The sequence below is a fragment of the Cheilinus undulatus genome, linkage group 3 (assembly GCF_018320785.1).
Source record: "Cheilinus undulatus linkage group 3, ASM1832078v1, whole genome shotgun sequence".
Lineage (NCBI taxonomy): Eukaryota > Metazoa > Chordata > Actinopteri > Labriformes > Labridae > Cheilinus > Cheilinus undulatus.
This window is the reverse complement of record NC_054867.1, coordinates 33,067,779-33,088,419: the sequence shown is the minus strand read 5'-3', so window position 1 is coordinate 33,088,419 and position 20,641 is coordinate 33,067,779. Positions and strand designations below refer to the sequence as shown.

General features: G+C 38.5%; 1 protein-coding gene across 2 annotated transcripts in view; it reads right to left on the bottom strand.

Annotated features, from left to right (window-relative positions):
- Positions 1-225: 225 nt before the first annotated feature.
- Positions 226-20,641, bottom strand: part of LOC121528899 (SLIT-ROBO Rho GTPase-activating protein 3-like) — a 73,819-nt gene continuing 53,403 nt past the window's right edge. The window contains exons 11-22 of one of the 2 annotated variants that reach the window (XM_041816547.1): positions 19,703-19,730; positions 17,213-17,315; positions 15,780-15,840; positions 11,896-11,973; positions 11,436-11,570; positions 11,243-11,348; positions 9,893-10,120; positions 9,374-9,447; positions 9,093-9,273; positions 5,857-6,003; positions 5,424-5,739; positions 226-1,040 (exon numbers count right to left, since the gene is read on the bottom strand). In XM_041816547.1, the coding sequence (XP_041672481.1) occupies positions 576-1,040; positions 5,424-5,739; positions 5,857-6,003; positions 9,093-9,273; positions 9,374-9,447; positions 9,893-10,120; positions 11,243-11,348; positions 11,436-11,570; positions 11,896-11,973; positions 15,780-15,840; positions 17,213-17,315; positions 19,703-19,730 (1,922 nt within the window). In that variant the 3' untranslated portion in view covers positions 226-575. Of the gene's footprint in view, positions 1,041-5,423; positions 5,740-5,856; positions 6,004-9,092; positions 9,274-9,373; positions 9,448-9,892; positions 10,121-11,242; positions 11,349-11,435; positions 11,571-11,895; positions 11,974-15,779; positions 15,841-16,116; positions 16,148-17,212; positions 17,316-19,702; positions 19,731-20,641 lie in introns of both variants that reach the window. The other variant, XM_041816555.1, reaches the window with a different exon arrangement.

Genomic DNA, 20,641 nt, shown 5'->3' with positions numbered 1-20,641 from the left:
TTTACTTTAAAAGGCAGTGAGTAATATAGTGTCCTTTACAGAAAAAGCAAGGAATTTTATACACAGCCATGGAAGTTAATTGGGTATTTTCTGTCGTGTGCTTTCATTGTGGGAGGGGTTATTTGAGAAATATACTGGTAGGAGGTGGCTGAGGAGTTAAAGTTTCCATATTTTTACATAAAGCACCAGCATAGACTGGGTGTCTGTGCATTCAGACTTGAAATATTCCCTTAAATTTCCCTCTTTATTGACAATGAAACCAGATTACAAGTCCAAGCTTACAGCATATTTGTAAACAAAGAATTCATTGTGAGATTGTAATCAGAATTATTTTCCAGTGCATCCCTTATTTCCAGCACAAAGCATTGTATGATTTTTTTTTCTTATAAACTTAGATCCCATTTCTGTGTAATATTATCATAGATCACATCTACATGTCCACCAATGAGCTGTCAGACATCAGCAGCTGTCTGACACTGTACAAGATTAATGGTAAATATTCAGCATACAGACCAGGAGTTCATCAATCATTATCAGCAGTGTTCTTCCACTGCTTGACTTGTGCCTGACTGGAGCTACATGTTACCTTGTTTGTCTGAGGAAGAGGAGGAGGTGGATGGAGATGGGGAGGGAGGTTTGGGAAACATCCTGTCAGTGGGTGTGATGCCTGGGCTTCCCAGACCAGAGGAACTAGAGCTGCTGGAGCGGTGTGGTCCCTGACCCTGTCCAATCACAGGAGCAGGTCGGACGGGTCTGACAGGTGGGGGTCTTAGAGGTGCACTCGGTCTGCGTGCTGACAGAGCAGGTTTAAAAGTGGTCATGGTCTCAGAGGAGGAGCTACTGCTGCTGCGTCTCTGGGCTGCATCTGGATCTCTGATCACCATGGTGTGCAGTGGGCTGCCAGGCGGCTCCTGGCCTCCAGCAGGGTGCTTGAGGGGCTCCAGAGTGTCCAAAACAACATCAGGGGCATGTTTGGCTACATTCTGTCGCTCCAGCTCACGCAACTCATGAAGAGCCGTGTTCATGGTTTTCTCGATGTCCTATGAACAGGATCAGATGGAAAACACGCTTAAATGTTGATTCAAGTTTACACAATAAGTCAATAAAAGTAAGGGCAGTGGCTCCACTAGGGATGTGGGAGATGCCTCAATTGTCTTAATCAAATTGTTCAAAATTCAAACAGACTATTCTTCACCTTTCATTTTATTTATTCAAATTTGATGTTTGAATACAGCTCAAACCCTATAATTAACCACTCCTGCACTCAAATCAGGCCATTTTACAGTCCCTAGGCTTGCATGTGCACATCAGTCAGTCTGCTGCTGTCAGAGACTAAAACTAAGGAGATTCTGTGGATAACTTTGTAATATATACAGTGCTTAACAAATTTATTAGACCACCTGTCATAAAAATGAGAAAACATAAATATTTTAGAAAAACTCTTTCAAAAACTTGTTTAAACCTAAAAAATGTATTGTTATTTAATTGGCAAATAACAAACTGAAACAACTAAATAGTCCTTTTTCACACATAATAACCAAAAACTTAATATTTTGTATGGCCTCCTTTGGCCTTGATAACAGCTTGCATTCTTGCTGCCATTGTTTTTATGTACTTTTCCACAGTCTCTTTTCTTATTGAGTTCCAAATAGTTTCTAGCTGTTCCCACAGACTTGCTTTAGATGAAACTTCTGTGCGATCAATCTTTGATTCTGCTTAATCCCAAATTTGTTCAATAGGATTCAAATCCGGACTTTGACTTGGCCAGTCCATCAGTTCCAGTACTCCAGATTCCTTTTTCTTGGTAAAAAAGTCTCTGCACAGCTTTGAAGTATGCTTGGGGTCATTGTCATGTTGGTATATGAACCTACGGCCAATCAGATTCAGTCCAGAGGGGATTCCATGATGCACTAAGATGTTGTGGTAGACGTTGTTGTTCATGATACCGTCAATTTTCACTAATTTGCCCACGCCGTATCCACAAATGTAACCCCATACCATAATGGAATCTCCACTGTGTTTCACTGTGGGTGCAATGCCTCTGGCATCAAAACCTTCTCCAGCTTTTCTGCAGACATAACATGACAATGCTGACCGAAGAGTTCAAACTTGGACTCGTCCGTCTAGAGTACCTTCTTCCAGTCATCAACAGTCCAGTGTTTGTGCTCCCTGGCAAATCTGAGGCCTTTCTGGATGTCTGCAGGCCTCAATAATGGCTTCTTAGCAGCTATTCTTCCCTTTAAGCCTTGTTCCGTCAGTCGTCTGCCTATGGTCATTCTGGAGACTTTCTCAGACTCTGATCTAGAAGCATTCATCTCTGCCTGAAGATCAGCACTGGTCTTCCTTCTGTCTTTAGTACTTCAGATCTTGAGGTGTCTGACATCTGCTTCAGTTAACTTTGGTTTCCTGCCTCTTCCTTGACGCATTTTGTAAGTACCAGTCTCTGCAATTGACTCCAAAGCATACTTGACCACACTGTGAGAAGACTTTATGTCTTTCCCTATTTGTCTCGGAGACCATCCAGCATCATGAAGTCCTGTAATGCAGAGACTTTCATTTTCAGTGAGCTCTCCATGTTTTACCACTTTGAACAGGAATGAGGAATTTCAAACTGAATTCACCCTTTTCTACCCAAATTTGAGCCGGCTCACTGGGCTTCTCTGAGAAGTCAGAAATGAATCAAGCATAAATGAAGCATAAATGCAAGTAAATAACTATAATTTGACATATTAATGAAGAAATAATAATGTGCTTTACTATTTTTGCAGTTTGTTTGTAAATCAGTAAATTTGAAAATTTATGGATAACAATAATAATTATATTTTAGCATTAAAAATATCATTTGGGTTAAAGAGCTTGTACATATTGGTGTATTAACTATTGCAGAAACATAAAAAATGATTTTGGTAATTACCAATGCTGCTAATTTAGGGCAGCTGTGGCATAAACCTTACTTTGGGTGGTGGTCTAATAAATTTGTTAAGCACTGTATAATTAGTTTTGTAACCCCACAATACAGATTTTAGATTTAGTTTTTTTGTAAAGGTTAGTTTTTATTTATAGGGTTCCTACAAACTTTTGAAATTTAAATTTTAGACTTTTTAAGACCTTTTTAAGACTTGAACTGAGAAAAATTAATACCAATTTTCTTCCATGGGAAACAGTAAAAAATGAAAAGCATGTGATATTTCTCAGTAAATCAGACTAGGGTTGAATTTTCTGATTTAATGTTCTATTTATGAAATGCCAAATGGTATAGGACAAGGATTTTTTCAGGCAATAAATGCCCAAATTTGATGATCTCTGGCGAATTTAATGCCTCTAGTCTATCAATATGTCATATGGTTATATTCATCATAACAAATAACTGGTGTGCTGAACTGATTCTAAACAGCTGGATTAGTAAAAAGCAGAATAATGCTTGTTCAGAGAAAAGACATATAATTTCAAGTGGGTAAGTTGGATGACCAGATGTTAGTGAACTGGACTAGTGTTTTACAACTCAACAAGGATAATTTAGATAGAATGGGTAGTATAAAATAATAATAAACAAAAATTTTGACTTTCAAACTACATATGTACCTTTTTCTCTGCACTTAATCTTTACTGTAGTGATCATATTTGAAATAATGTCCTAGTTTGAGAATTTATCGTTTCATACTGCAGAGCATGTATTGTTGTCATCAACACTCGAGAGCCTTTGTTCACTGGTTGGAAGACATTTCCATGGTAACCCAAGACCCCACCAGTCAGAGACATTGCTGTGACATTTAAAGACTGTGAGTATTGTAGTGTTTTTGCTAGGATTACAAATACACCAGGTTGTCTTAAAACAAAGTTGCTATCTTGCAAACTCATGTCTTCTACGAGAGAATATACCATTTTTTACACTTGGGTAGCTCGTGTTAAGTCTAACTTGGATACTTCAGATAATATGGCCAATAATCATACCCACTATGGAGAAAATTAATAGGATTTTTATTTCTGTAACTACACTGTTGAACCCTACTTCAGACAGATGTTAGGTGATTTTCATTGCAATACGAGAGCTACTTTCTACCTATTTCAACACTATTTAAACAATATTTCCTCAAAGGCAAATGCTAAGAGATAGGCAAACATGTGATCATGTGTGAGCTAAAACATGTTTAAAAGTCAGATATGTGCAATACTCATCTTTTCTAACCAAGCACCTTGTTAAAAATGCAGTATAATATAGAGAAATGTGCAATTGGACGTAGTGCAATATGAATCAGTGCAATACAAGGATATTTGCAATATAAATCATTGCAGCAAAGGGCTATGTGCAATATGAATTGGTGCAATATAGGAGTAGGTCCAATTGGACTCAGAGCAATACAAGGGTATGTGCAATACAGATGAAGTCTGGCTTATCTAATGTGTTATTGTTGTTTGTTTGTTTGTACTAACATGATCCTGTTGTCGCAACTTTTGTCCTTGTTCACGGTTGTGTCCTGTGTGTAAATAGTATGTGTATACGTTTTATTTCTTATATCAACCTGCCAGGGGGTCTGCAGATGGAAATTAGCCTTGGGCTACAATCTGACATATTTACATTTTTTTAAAATGTTCATTAATACGTATTGTTCCCCCTTTAATAAATAAATAAAGAAATAATAAATAAAGAAATATTAACTTAATTTGCCTTACATCCGCTAGCTAGCACTTTAGCTAGCTTGCATGTTAGCTAGCTAGCACATTAGCTAGCTAGCAGATGCAAATGGTTCTAAATCCAGTTCATCATCAATATGGCATACGTTGGGGTAGGAAATGTCCATCATTCCACATTCAATTCTTGAACGGCTTTAAGCACACCTTTAGTACACTGCATTTTAGTATTCTTCTCCATGTGTTGACCTCACACACTTTTGCACTCATTGTATTAAGTATTTAGTGCAGAAGTATGCAACTTGGAACACCTCTAGTGTTTAAGGGGTTTCTGCTAACATTTGTTTTGGGCTAGCTGATGAACATCACTGTTAGCTTGAAATTTTATCCTATCCCACTGTATAACAGAATGTTATAGTAATTTTAACAAGAAAGACTTTAAATGCTAACATTAGCCATTGTCTAGCACTTCATGGGTTATCAAATATGTTGTTTAAATTTTGCCCTTTGAAGCTTTAGCTATTCTATTCCTATCTAACTATTTAGATGTTTTAGTCACCTTTAAATCAACTTTTCTTTTTTTTTTTTTTTTTCTTTTTTTAGTAGAGAAGCCTTGACCAAAGGGGGCCCCCCAACCCAGAGTGTAATGTAAGGGAGAAGTGACCTCTGGATGAGCAGGAATAGAGTGCATTCTTTGATTTTTGTGTCTTATCTCATTTTTGAATGATAAACCCTGTCTCCAGGTTTTATGTACAGCCTATGTTTTAACATGTCCAAGTTCATTCAACACTCACCTCAGCTAGTGCTTCAGCCTCAAGAGTTTTGTGATCTCCCAAACTTGCATGCCGAGTGGTGCTGGGTGAAGATCGTTGGGAGTGGCTTTCGATGAAGGCCTTTCTATCCGGGTGGTTGATGCAGCCAGCACTGCCAAATGTGGTGAGACGGCGTTTCTCTGGGCTGTCTGTTGGACCCCTGCTAACTGCTATTTTGTGTGGGCTGCAAGGTCGAGGCATCACCCTGGGGGGCTGGTCCACAGCTCTGCTGGGGCTGTGACTGTCAGCGCCATTCCTGTGGCGAGGGCCTGCCGCTCCATCTGATCGCACCCTCACTCTAATATACAGAACAGTTCGACAGCAGGGCTTGAACACTTGCTTAGGAATTCAAAATGCAAAGATGGACACTTTTAATGATAATAACACACAAGAGTGAGTTGTAAATCAACCACACCTTCCCAATGCTGCTCCAAATCGGTGCTCAGGTGTATTTTCACAAGGAGTCTGGTGTTCGTTTCTGGATCCGGCTCTCTCCTCATGGTGTGGTCCACTGCTAGCTGTGCTGTCTGTCCTTTGTGTGCTATCTGAGAATGCATCATCCCTGATACAGACAGACAGAAGAGATTGATCTCCATTATCAGCTCCTGTCCTCAGGAAATGTTAATAATGACTTTTACTTTGGGAGATTGACCTTTGTAAAGGTTTAATTTGATAGCACACAAAAGAATACTTGACAATTACACTCTGCCACAAAAACAACATAAGATCTAAAATGTCACGTGCAAGTAAACCTCATTATTTGATGGACAAAATGAATCAATTACCAGCCTTTGCAAGCCAAAGTTGGTTGACATAAACCACTAGTCTTATTAATCTGGTTCTAATTGTGTTAAATGCTCTGTGATGCAGCAGTGTTTTATATGCAAGGAGGTGGAGCAGAAATTAAACTCAAAGGCTGGTTTCCAGCCAAAGTACTGAATCAGCAGAAAGGAAAAACAGCTTCCTACAGCTTTATTGTTAGGAACTGGACTGGAAACACTTGTTTACTCTTCATCACAACTAGTTTTGTGAAGAATAACAAAGCGTTTCATTCACACATATCCTCAAATGGCACAGGTTTTTCTGAGGCCAAGCTTTTTGGAGAAAAAAAAACAGTTATGAAGAGGATAAAAATAGAAACATGCATTTTGGGAAGATAGAGCAGTATAAACAATCACCAAGCTCAAAGTAGCAGAGCCAAGGAACCAAAGTCCTGACTCTAACACTGTTTTACACCAGGGGTGGGAACTGCAGGGTAACTCAGGTATACAATACATTATGATTTAATATGAAGTAATATTATTTTATGATTTTATACCATACTGTTGATACCATACCATATATGTAACCACAAGCAGGGCTAATATCAAGAAACAGGGATCCCGTGATAACTGATATATTAAGACAACCTTGCAATGACACACCTTGATTTCTGATAGACTGAAGAAAGAAACAAAGTCCCTAAAAAAAGGTAAAATGTAGATTCAGTACATGTATACACTGCAGTTTTGTCTATTTTTACCCCTTGTCATACTCCATCTGCCTCTGTCTGACATCCCATTGTCAATTGTTTTTGGCCAGTAAACTCAGTGTTTCCCCCTACCATTAATTTTTGGTGGCAGCCTGCCATCCCAACACAACCTCTCATCACTCCAAATGAAAGGCATGAAACACTCAATTTATTTAAGGTATGTAATTTAGTTTTTATTTCAGGAGAGCAGGAGCATCTGCTAAAAGTTCAGTTGTCCTGAACAATGTCGAGTTTTTGTCTATCATACTGACTGACCCATATCCCAACTGCTTCTAATACAGTGCCAGACATAAATTTTGACTAAGCCTCTACAAAAAGAAGTTACACCTGTTTTCAGATCTTATACTAGACTATGTTCTATTGACCTCTTTTCAAGAAATTTCTCTGAAACATTTACTGAGATAGCTTTGTTCAACTGCTGACTTTTGATATCTTAATTGACACATTAAAAAATCCAACCAACTACGGAGTAGATAAATGAGCGTAATTTGCCAGATGTTTACCTTTCTGTATTATAAATCTTTTTTTGGATTGGTGTTGTTTCGATATTCTGAGATGGTGGATTTTTGTGTGCTGTAAACCGTAATCATCAACATTAAAACAAAAAAGTCTTTAAATATTTCAGTTTGTATTAGATGAATCTAGAACAAAGGTTCTCAACTGGTGGGTCGGGACCCAAAAGTGGGTCACAGAGCAGTTTTCAGTGGGTTGCGAATAATTGTCTGGAAAAAAAATGGTGGCAAAAGTCTATAAAGAACATGCAACCATACTATTTATTTCACTCTCTTTTATTGTAATAATGGGTAAATTTAAATGTTTTATCAATATTTCAACTTATTTCTCCCTTTCTTACGTAAAAGAGCTGCTTTCACCATGTAAATGAAGTAATTTCTCAAGATCTTTGGAAAATTGTCTAAGTTATACTTGTTATCATGGGGAAAGGGGGTGTAAAACGTGAGTTTTGTCCTGTCTTTTGTTCCTGTCATAAAGTCTGTTCCATCCAAGATCTAAAGTGGAACAGTCTGGATCCAGGAACTTTTTAAAGGATTCTGTACTATTGGGAGATAGGGCTAATGGCAGAGGTCCATGCTGTTACCACTTTACACCAGGAGATGGTGGACATAAGTAACTTATTCAAAGTTTTGGAGTTTATAGAGAGATGAGTAGGAGCGTAACAGAGAGAGAGACAGTGAATTGTGGCGAGAATACTCACAATGCTGGGAGGAATAGAGGAATATTCACCCTCTGCCATGACTTCCACACACAGCGAAGCCAATGCTTTGCCTCACCGCGTCTCCACCCCACTGGGGAGGGAGTAATCGGCGAATCCAATTTTGGGAGTAATCCGGATCACTGTCTGGATCCAGGAATGTTTTTAAAAGATTCTTCCCTATTGGGAGATAGGGTTAATGGCGGAGGTCTGTGCTCTGTGAGTGCTTTTCTAGTTATTTATTTAATCATGCATTGTTGAAAATTTTTGGAAATCTGGGTCATGATTTGTCATCAAAAATATTGGTGGGTCCTGAGGCTAGACCAGTTGAGAACAAATGACCTAGAACATAAAAAAGTTTCACTTCTTGAATTAAATTACAGGCAAAAAAAACATTTTCATGATATTTTGATTTGAGATGCATATTTATATTCAAAGCAATGATTTTATTCTTCCTTAGAACTACCCTCTTTTTGATGATCCGGATGGAAAATGGTTAATTTATATTTATAGCTGAGGGAGTATCAATCAATCAGTGGGTGATATCTAATTACCAGAGAGCGATGCAGTTTGCTGTCTCTATGGGCTTTTCTCATTGATGAAAATGTTACCAGTATTCATGTCATAGGGCCCCCATAAGTCTTAAAGTAGTGACACGGTGAGTCAAACTAGTAGGGAAATCTGTTCTGAATGGCCATATCATTTCATTAAAATATATGCATTTGATGGTGTTAGCAATCAACATCTGTATCACACGATTCAGGACGCGGCTGTAACAACCAATGTTATCCCTCCTCTATCCTACACAGTTTTACTCTCAATCTCATGTTATCTATGCCTTGATTATGCAGTTATAATCTTTCTGTGCTATCTGTTCATGCATCTCACACACCAAATGTGTCGTACTCACATGTCTTGTACCACAATGTACTGATGTGGAATCAGCCCATCCACGCCGTTATGTCGACCCTCCCACCAGTCCTCAGAGGCTCGCAGGTAGAGGAGCAGAGAGGCTCCCTTCTTAAAGGAAAGCTCTCGAGGACTTCGGCCAACATAGTCAAACTTTGCTATAGCCTCAATCTGCTCCAGCTCTGCAACACATAGAGTATATATAGGAGTATAGTATATATATAGGTATCTGATTATTTTAGCTCTTACAGCTACAGCAGCAGTCTGTGTTTGGTGACTCACCTTCATCACTTGTGTTAGGTCCAGTACCGTTGTCTACATCATCAAGAGCTCCTGGCTCACTGTGGGGGCTTTCACTGAGGACGGAGAAAGAATATGAAAAATACAGCATAAAAGAAAGAGGTCACTTTGGTTCACCAGTATATTTAAAATTTATAAAATTAGATGCATTTCCTATATAAAAAGTCCATACACTCATGATTTTTTTTCTGCTGCCTAGTTTGTCCACTGTAATTTTAACAAAAATTCATAAAACAAGAGGATATGTCCTTATTAAGGATTGGTCAACGGTAGAGGATGGTGTGTAGTATCTAAAAATGAGGGTTAAAATATATAAAAGGTATTTTTTCTGTTCAGTGAACAACCTAGAAGAATGGCTGGTTAATTATCAAAACAGTTTTCCTCTTATTTACCACTTCAAACACATCAAATCAGCTTAATCTGATTACTGGATTACCAGCTTAATCGAGACTCACACAGCTGCCCCATAAACTACAAACTGGCACCTTGTCTCATACTTACCAGTACTCCTCACCACCAGCCATACATTTTTCATACACAGGTCCCTCTAACTCTCGCTGTGTTGGGAAGATGATCTCATGGTGGATGATAATTGTCTTGATGACTTCATTAACATGCGCCTGGCAGGCCACGGGGTCCTGGTCATCTGGTATGGGCATTAATGTGGGACCGAAGCAAATAGCCAGATTGTAGGGGTCCATCATGTTCTCATCACTGTACTGAGAAAGACTGGAGGTACAGAGGAAATCAGCATCACCGTGATTTATACTTCTGTGTTGAACCTATGCTGTAACGGCCTTGCAAACACTACATACTTTTACGTCGGTGAGTATGCGTCACTCTACAATACTACCCTTAAATTTGGCAATGGGATCCTTTGGTTGTTTTATCCCTAGTTTTCAGTACAGTCACAATTTTCTTGATTGTATGAAGGCAACAATGTCAACTGAAACCAAGCCTATTATGTTGAGCCAATAAATATTGAGCAGCAGTTGATAATACTCTGTTTACTCTGTACAGCCACAGAGTTAACTGATGAAGAGGAAGGGGAAAGTTTCCAACTTGTTCAGCCACTGAAAGACATGAATCAGGAATTGCAGCTCTGATATTTTTGGAAGTTGGCATATAGATATGATGATTTGGTTTGTCATCTGTAGCCATTATTTAAACACTAGAAAACATCAAATCTGCATGTAGCCATTACTAGAGACTGTCAGTCACCTAGTGCTACCCAGCAGACCAATCACAGGGCTTGCCAAAGGGCTGGGAAATTAACCAAGCTTTAACTTCAATCATGATTGCAGTGCCCCACGATTATAAAAAAAAAAAGGTAACTGTGATAAAATGATTATTTTGATGCATGCTGTGTTAGGTTGTGTTCACACCAGACACAAATTCGCCTCAGGTGGCACTAATCGTGCAAATTGAGTTAGTATTTTATGCAAATGAGGTGAATTTTTGCCACGTTCAACACGCTGTTTGCTTCATTTGCTTATTCACGATAGCTGGAAATTCTGAATTCAAGTGAATCACTTACACTGCGTTGGCCAATCAGCATGAAGGAGAAACTTATGGCATCTGTCTGTGGTTACCGCCAGCTATACAACGTAACCTGACTGTTCTACCAGCACAAGAGAGGGAGGAGGTCAGACTGCCTGGTAAATTGTGAAAACTTTTGTCTGTCACTTTGTCGAGGCAGATACAAAGCAGCAATCCTCTCTTGTGCCTCTCAGGCTTCATGCATTGCTGTCTGCATGGGTTCAGAGCTATGCAAACCTACAGCAAAGATTCAAAGCTGGAATATAGACCAGGTTTAAGTGTAAAAAATCAGAATAATGTGAGAGGACTTACTGATTTAAGAACGCAAACAGATATCTCATGACGATGATGACAGGCCGCTGAAGAGTCACTATGATCTGCTGGAGGTGATGAGCTCTCTCTGCACCTGAGTCAAGCTCTGAAATGAGATAAAGAAACACAGGAAGTGAAAATTAACCTAGAAAAATAACAATGATTTCTCAACTGTTGCTGGAATGTGACTTACTGGTTGTGGATATGAGGTCGACAAAACGCTCTTTAGGGAAGAGTGGGTTTTCAAGCCCCCTGAAGTAGAGTTTCAGAACACCCGCCACAGAGTTGATATCATGATCGGTCTGATCATCCACTAGTGGATCCTCTCCTGAACACAAATCAAACATTTAATTCAGTTATTAATCCCTATCTGGTTAAATTCATATAACACAGCACTAATTCCATTTTTTACATGTAGTTTACTATAAACATTAAAGCACAGTAATCTTCATTCATTTATTATTCCTTCTTGATGCTAATGTTATGCATATATGCAGCTAAATTAGTTTACATGCCCATTACAGAGTAACATGGTACACACAGGCTCTTTATTTGCACTTTAGAGGCCTGTGGGAGAGGCTGTGGCTTTTGAGGTGGACAAAACGCAATTTAAAATCAATCAAGAGAAGAGGCCCAATTGCCCAGGGACTGACCTCTTTCAAATGCATTCTTAATGTCGTTGACTTCGACCTGGGAGCCAGGAACTCGAAATATACCTTGCTGCTGAAGACCTGCAGATAAAACGGGCAGCGTAAAAATGGTTAGAGTACAGATCTCCCTTCATTTAGTTTTATTTTGAAATATCAGGACCAAATAGTCATTAAAAGCTGGCAAGTAAAATCATATAAACAAAAAAAAAAAAACCCTTATTGACAAATATATATTTAGGTCACACTTAAATGTGGATATGTAGTTTGCATATCCAACAAAAATTTGAAATCTGAAAGACCAAAATAGTGTCTAGACCAACAAAAATCATCCAACAGTGGTGGGAAGTAAAGGTTGTTCCCTACCAGGAGGTATATAAATACATATGAATATGTTTTTGATTAATCGTCATCATAGGTCATAGATCTTGGCTAGCATTTTCTGTGAATCAGTATTTGTTATTTATTTATTTCTGGATAAAAATGCTAATCTAAATCCATCTTTCCTATGATATTCACAAAAAACTCTGTTGGATTCTTCTTAATAAGTACTTGTTTTAATGAGATTTCACAGCATTGTGCAAAACAATGTAGAAACCTTTGGACAGATTTTATCAGCCAATTCAACAAACTGATGTGTACAACAATTGCTTATATACGGGCTCTTTTCAACCAAGTAAACTTGGAGTAACTACAACTACAACAAAAACGATACAGGTAATGTTTTTTCAATTTCCCTGACAATAATTCAACTGTCTCTGAAAAACCATTGTGATTAATGCTGTTTGGAATAGGCTAAAATGATGCCAGGTTAACAAAAAATACATGAGTAAAAACACTAATTATCTTGTTTTTGTACTGTTTGCATCTGAATACAGGCTGAAAACATTGTATTGTTTTTATTTATATTTTCCAGAATGTCCCAGCCTTTTTGGAAATGGGGTTTGTATAAGCTTTTCTGTGTTTGAAACAACACAGAAATTCTTCCTCCTCTAGAACAATGGTTCTCAACTTTTTCAGCCCGCGACCCCAAAAATAAAGGTGCCAGAGATCGGGGACCCCATTGTACCTGAGGGTGGTTGAACATCGCCATGCACATTCAGGAATCGTCATGTGCAGACAAGGCTTCCCATAAGGGGGGATAAATGGGAGAGCTTTCTGGTGCACAGCCAAAATGGGGGCTAACAAAACCATGGTCAATTGTAAAGTTCCTCTGTGGTATCCATATTTTATATTTAACCTGAATAATAACCACTCTTATCAATGAAACAAATGTCTTTTTATTCATTTGTGTAGTGAGGAGTCCTCTTAAAAATATAAATCCCTTTTCTTAAATACAGAATTAAATGTTTTAATTATGGCAAAAAAGGTGGATAAGGTGGTCGAATTGGATTTTAAAGTAGCAGAAATGGGTTAGAAGTGTAAAAAATAAACAAAAAAAATGGCAAAAATATCATAAAATATATTGTGGTAAAAGCAGATAAAAAAAAGTGGCTGAAATGGCTTTAAAGTGCAAAACTTGGTGGAAATTTGGTGAAATAGGATGAAAAATTTATAAAAACTGGCAAAAAGGGTTAACCAAGGCAGAAATTGGCTGAAATGGGTTAAACTGGCAAAAATGGATATATCAAAAGTTGAAATGTGGTTAAAATGGTCATAAAAAAGTGGTAAAGAGGGGTTAATAGTGGCAATAATGGGTCAACAGAGCCAATAACAGATGAAAAGTGGCAAGATTCGGTTTGTAGTGGCAAAAACAGGCAGAAAAAAGTGGTGGAAAGGGTTTAAAATGGACAAAAATGGGTTTTGGGTGGCAAAAATGTGCTAAAATTGGTGGGAAAAAGCAATGAAAATGGGTTAAAAATTGGCAAAAGTGGTGTAAAGTGACAACAGCGTAATTTGAAAAGTATTTGAAGTGTTTTGAGGCGTCTGGAGAGCCCCTCTCAGTTTTTCGCGACCCCCAATGGGGTCCTAACCCCAACCTTGAGAACCACTGCTCTAGAGGATATACCATGCATGGTGAGGACTTTTGAAACCAGGAACTAACATATAAAGCAGTTTAATGCATATTCCTTAAACATATTTGAAATACATTTTACTGCGGAAAAACTATAAACTTCAGAAATTCACAGATCCCGGATCATATCATAACTAGTTAAGTAATTATTTTCATAACAAATTGTATGCTTTTTGAAGAGCTTGAATGGTAAATGTTAATGTGTGTATAGTGAGTTTATAGATACAGTTGCTAGAAAAAGTATGTAAACCCTTTGAGATTTCTTGGATTTCTGCATAAATTGGTCATCAAATGTGTTCCGATCTTCATCTAATTCACAACAATAGACAAACACAGTCTGCTTAAACTAATACTGCACAAAAAATGATATGTTTTCATGTTTTTATTGAACAAAACATGTAAACATTCACAGTGCAGGGTGGGAAAAGGATGTGAACCCCTAGGCTAATGATTAGTTGACCCTCCGTTGGCAGCAATAACCTCAATTAAATGTTTCCTGTAGTTGCAGATCAGACCTGCAAAACGGTCAGGAGGAGTTTTGGACCATTCCTCTTTACAAAACTGTTTCAGTTCAGCAATATTATTTGGATGTCTGGTGTGCATCGCTCTCTTGAGGTCATGCCACAGCATCTCAATCGAGTTGAGGTCAGGACTCTGACTGGGCCACTCCATAAGGCGTATTTTCTTCTGTTGAAGCCATTCTGTTGTTGATTTACTTCTATGCTTTGGGTCGTTGTCCTGTTGCATCACCCATCCTCTGTCGAGCTTCAGTTGGTGGACAGATGGTCTTATGTTTTCCTGTAAAATGTATTGATAAAATTGGGAATTAATTTTTCCATCAATGACAGCAATCCGTCCAGGCCCTGAGGCAGCAAAGCAGCCCCAAACCATGATGGCCCCTCCACCATATTTCACAGCTGGGATGAGGTTTTGATGTTGGTGTGCTGTGCCTTTTTTTCTCCACACATAGCGTTGTGTGTTCCTTCCAAACAACTCAATTTTGGTTTCATCTATGAACAGAATATTTTGCCAGTAGGGCTGTGGAACATCCAGGTGCTCTTTTGTAAACTTCAAATGTGCAGCAATGTGTTTTTTGGACAGCAGTGGCTTCCTCCGTGGTGTCCTCCCATGAACTCCATTCTTGTTTAATGTTTTACTTATTGTAGATTTGTCAACACAAATGTTAGCATGTGCCAGAGATTTCTGTAAGTCTTTAGCTGACACTCTAGGAGTCTTCTTCACCTCAGTGAGCATTCTGCGCTGTGCTCTTGCAGTCATTTTTACAGGACGACCACGCCTAGGGAGAGTAGCAACAGTGCTGAACCTTCTTCATTTGTAGACAGTCTGTCTTACCGTGGACACATGAAAATCAAGGCTTTTAAAGATACTTTTGTAACCCTTTCCAGCTTCATGCAAGTCAACAATTCTTGATCGTAGGTCTTCTGAGAGCTCTTTTGTGCAAGGTATGGTTCACATCAGACAATGCTTCTTGAGAACAGCAAATTCAAAACTGGTGTGTGTTTTTTATAGGGCAGGACAACTTTAACCAACACATCCAATCTCATCACATTGATTGGACTTCAGGTTGGCTGACTCCTGGCTCCAATTAGCTCTTGGAGAAGTCATTGGCCTAGGGGTTCACATACTTTTTCACCCTGCACTGTGAATGTTTACATGTTTTGTTCAATAAAAACATAAAAACATATCATTTTTTGTGCAGTATTAGTTTAAGCAGACTGTGTTTGTCTATTGTTTTGAATTAGATGAAGATCAGAATACATCTGATGACCAATTTATGCAGAAATCCAAGAAATCTCAAAGGGTTCACATACTTTTTCTAGCGACTGTATATGATATAAAGGTGACAGGAACCTACCGTACAGATTGATGTAGCGCACACAGCTCTCAACCACCACTGGTATGGGCTGCCCTGAATCCTACCAGACAGATTTAAATGATTATTATAAGAAAAACACAAAATAGGGAGCAATTAAATACAAACGGTTATGCCAGAGGGGCATGTGAAGCTCAATCATTTAATGTAAAGTATATGGAACAAAAATAAACAGAGCAAACTAGTGTTGCTGTCTGCACCACTATGTTTTACTATTACAGCAGTATTTTCACAGAGATGCCAACAAGACAGAGGCACAGAAATGATGGTAAGAATACTGAACACAGTACAGATCCCGCCCAGCTATAAGACAGAGTACCTGACTCCTGGCTCGGACATTCCTTCTTCCCCTGGGCAGAGAGCGGGAAGGCACGGAGAGAGAGGAAGAGAGGCAACAACAACCACAACAGGTTAGTGAAAGAGACAGGTTTAACAAAGAGAGAAAAAAGAGGAGGCTTGGACTGAGAGAAGAGCCAAAGCTTCAGAGCCGTGTGGGGTGTGAGACATGAGGACACGGCTCGAGGGGGAATGGCGTGGAGGGAGGGCGATACCAGAGAGGACTGGGATGGTGGGGGGCTGCCAACAACGTTGGGCAAATAACTGAATATTCTTATTAACTAATCCTGTCACTTTCCTCAGTTAATTGAATTACAGTGGCTTTTTCATGTAAGAAGTATGAAACGCTACAGTCTTTTAAGTATGGAAGCCATGATAGGACATCAAACGTTACAATATATTTTACTCTTTGATAGTGAGTACATTTTGTTTGTTTTTTCTCAAAATCTCAACTTCCCTCATTACTTTAGAAAAACAACACTGATTTTTGTCATCATTATGAACAACCTGAAATAACACATTATCACAGGGGAAATGGAGTGAAGTAAACACTTTTTATAAGTGAAAACCTAAATAAAGGATTTGTTATTCCTCAAACATTATGATATAAATCATATATTTTCCTCAAAATAATCCTTTCTGTCATCAAGCTTAAGATTGTAACTAATTCCTGGTAATTATATGCACACTCCTGCATAAAAGTGGTAGGGACCATTTGTTTATTTGCATAGCCTAACGTTTCTGGTGCATGGCCAACTGACACACATGAAACCAAATTAATTCAGTATCTGGAGACTTGGGCTCATGAGAGAAAGAATATTTAAAAGCCAACCCTGCACCAGTGCAATGCTCACTGAATCAAACCATCTCCAGAATGTGCCTGATTGTGTTTTCATCTCGCCCTGTCTTTCCCAGATTTGCAAGACTGTGAAGACATGGCAGTGAGCAAGAGGAAAGTCAGTGCGTGAGTGAGCCAACATTTGGGTAAAAGAGTGGGCGAAGGCAAAGGAACCCCCCCAAGGACCGCTAGCGAGACAGCTGAGCTCATGGAGAGACAAAAAGCACAGATGGGCTAATACCTGAATGAAGGCCTCCATATTGCCGTTAAACAGCTTACGGTTAAAAACGGAGCGAGGTCTAGACTTCCGCATTCTCTGGGGTTTAGGGGGAAGAATGGGGGGCCTGGGGAGATGGTGGGGGGTGGATGGTTGGTACATGGTACATTTTAGCGACAATGCAATTGGTAAAAACACACAAAAAAGAGAACACAATCCTAAAATGCATTTCTTATCATGTGCTTAACCCTATAATCTGCACCTCCAATGAAATTTAAAACTACAAAGTTAATGCTAAACATTTTGGGAACAAATTCCTTAATACAATAATATAATCTGCTTTTAACTTTATTCATCAGAAGATCAATATCAATTTAAAAACTAAGATATAGATCACAGTCTGTTAGCTTAGCTTAGCATAAGATCAGAAACAATGGGACAAGGCTGTCTGGTTTTTGAATTAGTTGAAAATAAGAGTATAATGTTGTTTTAAGATACTTCATGCATTTAATGCTAACTCAAGCAAATGTTTTATATTTGGATCAAATCATCAGAACAAACAGTGAAATTGGAGCGAGAGAAATGGCTTCTGGGTTTCTCCAACAATTTAATTTTTGTCTTATCATGTTTGATGTGAATAAAAAGTAAAGAGGGGTTTGGCTGCAGACCACAGATTTATGATGCCCCCTCATGCAGACCACTACCATGACACCGTCTCTGTCAGAATGAAAGTGACGTTATTTGCCAGTACAATGTACTTACATTTGATATAATTTTTCAAATTCAGCTTTATTTCTAAACAAATCGGGCAGTTACATTCATGAAAAACGTCATTGCTAATATCACAGTCTAAGCAACAATTCATAGATAAAACAGAAAAAGGTCAGCGGTCTAATCTGGTATTAAATTACGTATAGATCCGTCTACGAAGTAGGTGCACAATTGCTGGCTCACTTTAGCAACTTAGGCTTGAGCTAAAGCCAACATATTTATGCTGATGTTACATATTTATGCCAGTGCTATCCATCCTGACTTCACTCGCACAGTGTGAGCACTCAGGTAGTGCATGACCATTGTGCAGTGTGAGCACATAAATCGTGCATGATGCTTGTGCATCATGAGCTTTTCATTCCCACGGTGTGAGCTGACATTCTGCCACAACTGTCATAAAATCTGCTTGAAATTGCAGAGTATATGCCTGGCATAAAGTAGCTATAGCTAAAGTAGCTAAGAGGTTAACAAGGCTAACATTAGCTTCCTGACTACATTTGCTTTAGAAAACATTAAGGTAGTAAAGCTTCGTTAGCCTAAGACATGTTGAATACATGGCTATGTTTCTACAAAGCTTGAAAAGCTTTGTTAGCTTAACCTTACCTAAGTTAGCTGTGTTGGTGTTTATTTTTTTAGAGAACAAGCTTTTCCCTCTAAGCAGACAATTACGTAAGCTTTACGTTTAAACCTTTAAATGTTTTGTAATTAGGTCTTGCAGGTCAGTTTTTTACTTTTAAATTTTGGTAGCCTAACCCTTACCTTAACCCTTAACCAGAGGTTGAATCAGATTTTACTTTGATTATTGTTTATTTTTCTATACTGATAGAGGTGGCGTCTCACAGTAGTTGTCTGAGAGCTGAAATCTGCATCCAGCCTGTCTTGGAAAATTAAAGACTGTGGTTAACTAGCCACATCATGCTAACTGCTTTCATCTGCTTCTTATGCTAACTCAAGCTAATCCTCTATTAGCAATAGACTTACATTATTCATGAAATCATGAAAACAAGGAGTGAAACTTGAGAGAAACATTCAAGCCTTCCAACACTTTATTGTCTGTTGTATCATGTCAGTAAAAAATAAGGACTGTGGTTAACTAGCTTAACGAGCTTCATGCTAGCTGTGTCCTTCTGATTTAAATGCTAGCTCAGTCTAACGTTCTATAGAGGTAGTTTTATGATTGGTATAAAACCGAAGTTAACCTGAAAAAAGCTAGCTCCTTTGTTAAATAATCCCTAAGTTAAATAGTATTTAATATCAATAGTTAGTCATAAAAGAGGTTTTAGTTTACTGGTCATAAGTATACTAAAAAGTAAACTCTAACTGTATATTGTTACATTTATCAAAGAGAGTGATGATGATGACTACAACACATTCTTACACACTGAATTTTATTAAATATTCAATAAATCTAAATGAGTAAAAGTCTCAACCCTTGTACACAATAAATCATGAAGCTGCCTTGTCAATATTTGCTTATTTTCTTGAAATGCTCATAAATAGAACAAGAGCAGAGCATATTAATCTCTCTGACATTTCATTTCTGAATGTAAATATATTTTTATAGATCGAATGACCCTGAGCTCCTCCTTCCTCTAATTAAAATCAAACCCTTTGTTCAACAAACAAGCGGGAAGTTGAAACTATTCCCAAACTGTGATCTCATTCCTGCCACATCCAGGGACACAGGAAGGATTTTACACATGATCGCCTACTTTATTCACCTTCTTGTCTTAAACGTCTTACCTTGTTGTTCCATATTCAGCCCTCTCCCCTGAAAGGAAAAGCAGAATAGAAAGAAGCTAAATTAGTATACACCAGTTTTTACAATGACAGAAGTTAGCTGTACGCTTGAGTGCTGGCCAACTATACAGGGCTGGCAGATGGAGACGGAAAGGGGTGTTATGAGAAAACGGGCATCCATTCAGCCGGGCTCAATGGGGTGAGCGCCATGGCTGCATCTGACTCACAGCCAGGCAGTGGTCATTCAGCGGTCGCCCTAGAAACGGCACAGGAGCCCCAGAAGGGGATGGCCTGTCTGCTCACTCTGTGGAGTGAAAATGTATCCAGGGGCAACAAGAGCGGGAGGTTGTGGGAGCTGATTTGTGCAGAGTGATGATTTCGTGATATCTGCTGTACAATTGCACACACACACATCTCACTGTACGGCAAACAAATTAAGGCCGCACTTTGATCAGTCAATCAGAAACGTTTTTTCAAAGATCACGTCATGTGGAAAGAAGCTTCCAGCTCAATCCTGCTTTATGTCAGACGCACACATTTTCAGCCCTGCAGAAAGATGTTTGAATGAGTCTAAAATAGAAACAGTGACATGAAACATAAGGTTTCATTCACACTTTTAGGCAGAGATGAATGCATGTAATAAGAAATAAGTACACAGTGTGCTAAGAAACAGACTTCAAGCACTGTGCAACTTTTGTTTTAAGTGTCAGTCAGTGAAGAGAGTGATTTCTTCAGTTGACCACAATTATATGCTGTTTCCATGAGCACTGATAGACTTCAGTGTGAATTTAGACTCAAACTGTGACTAATCATTTAGGTTTAATATTTCCATGTTGTCAAACCCTGGTGACTGCAGATTTTGCCCAGAATAGCTCGAAAACATAACGTTTTTGTATTTTTTTTATAATCCCCTCTTTCTAGTAGCAAAGCTTATTCATTGGC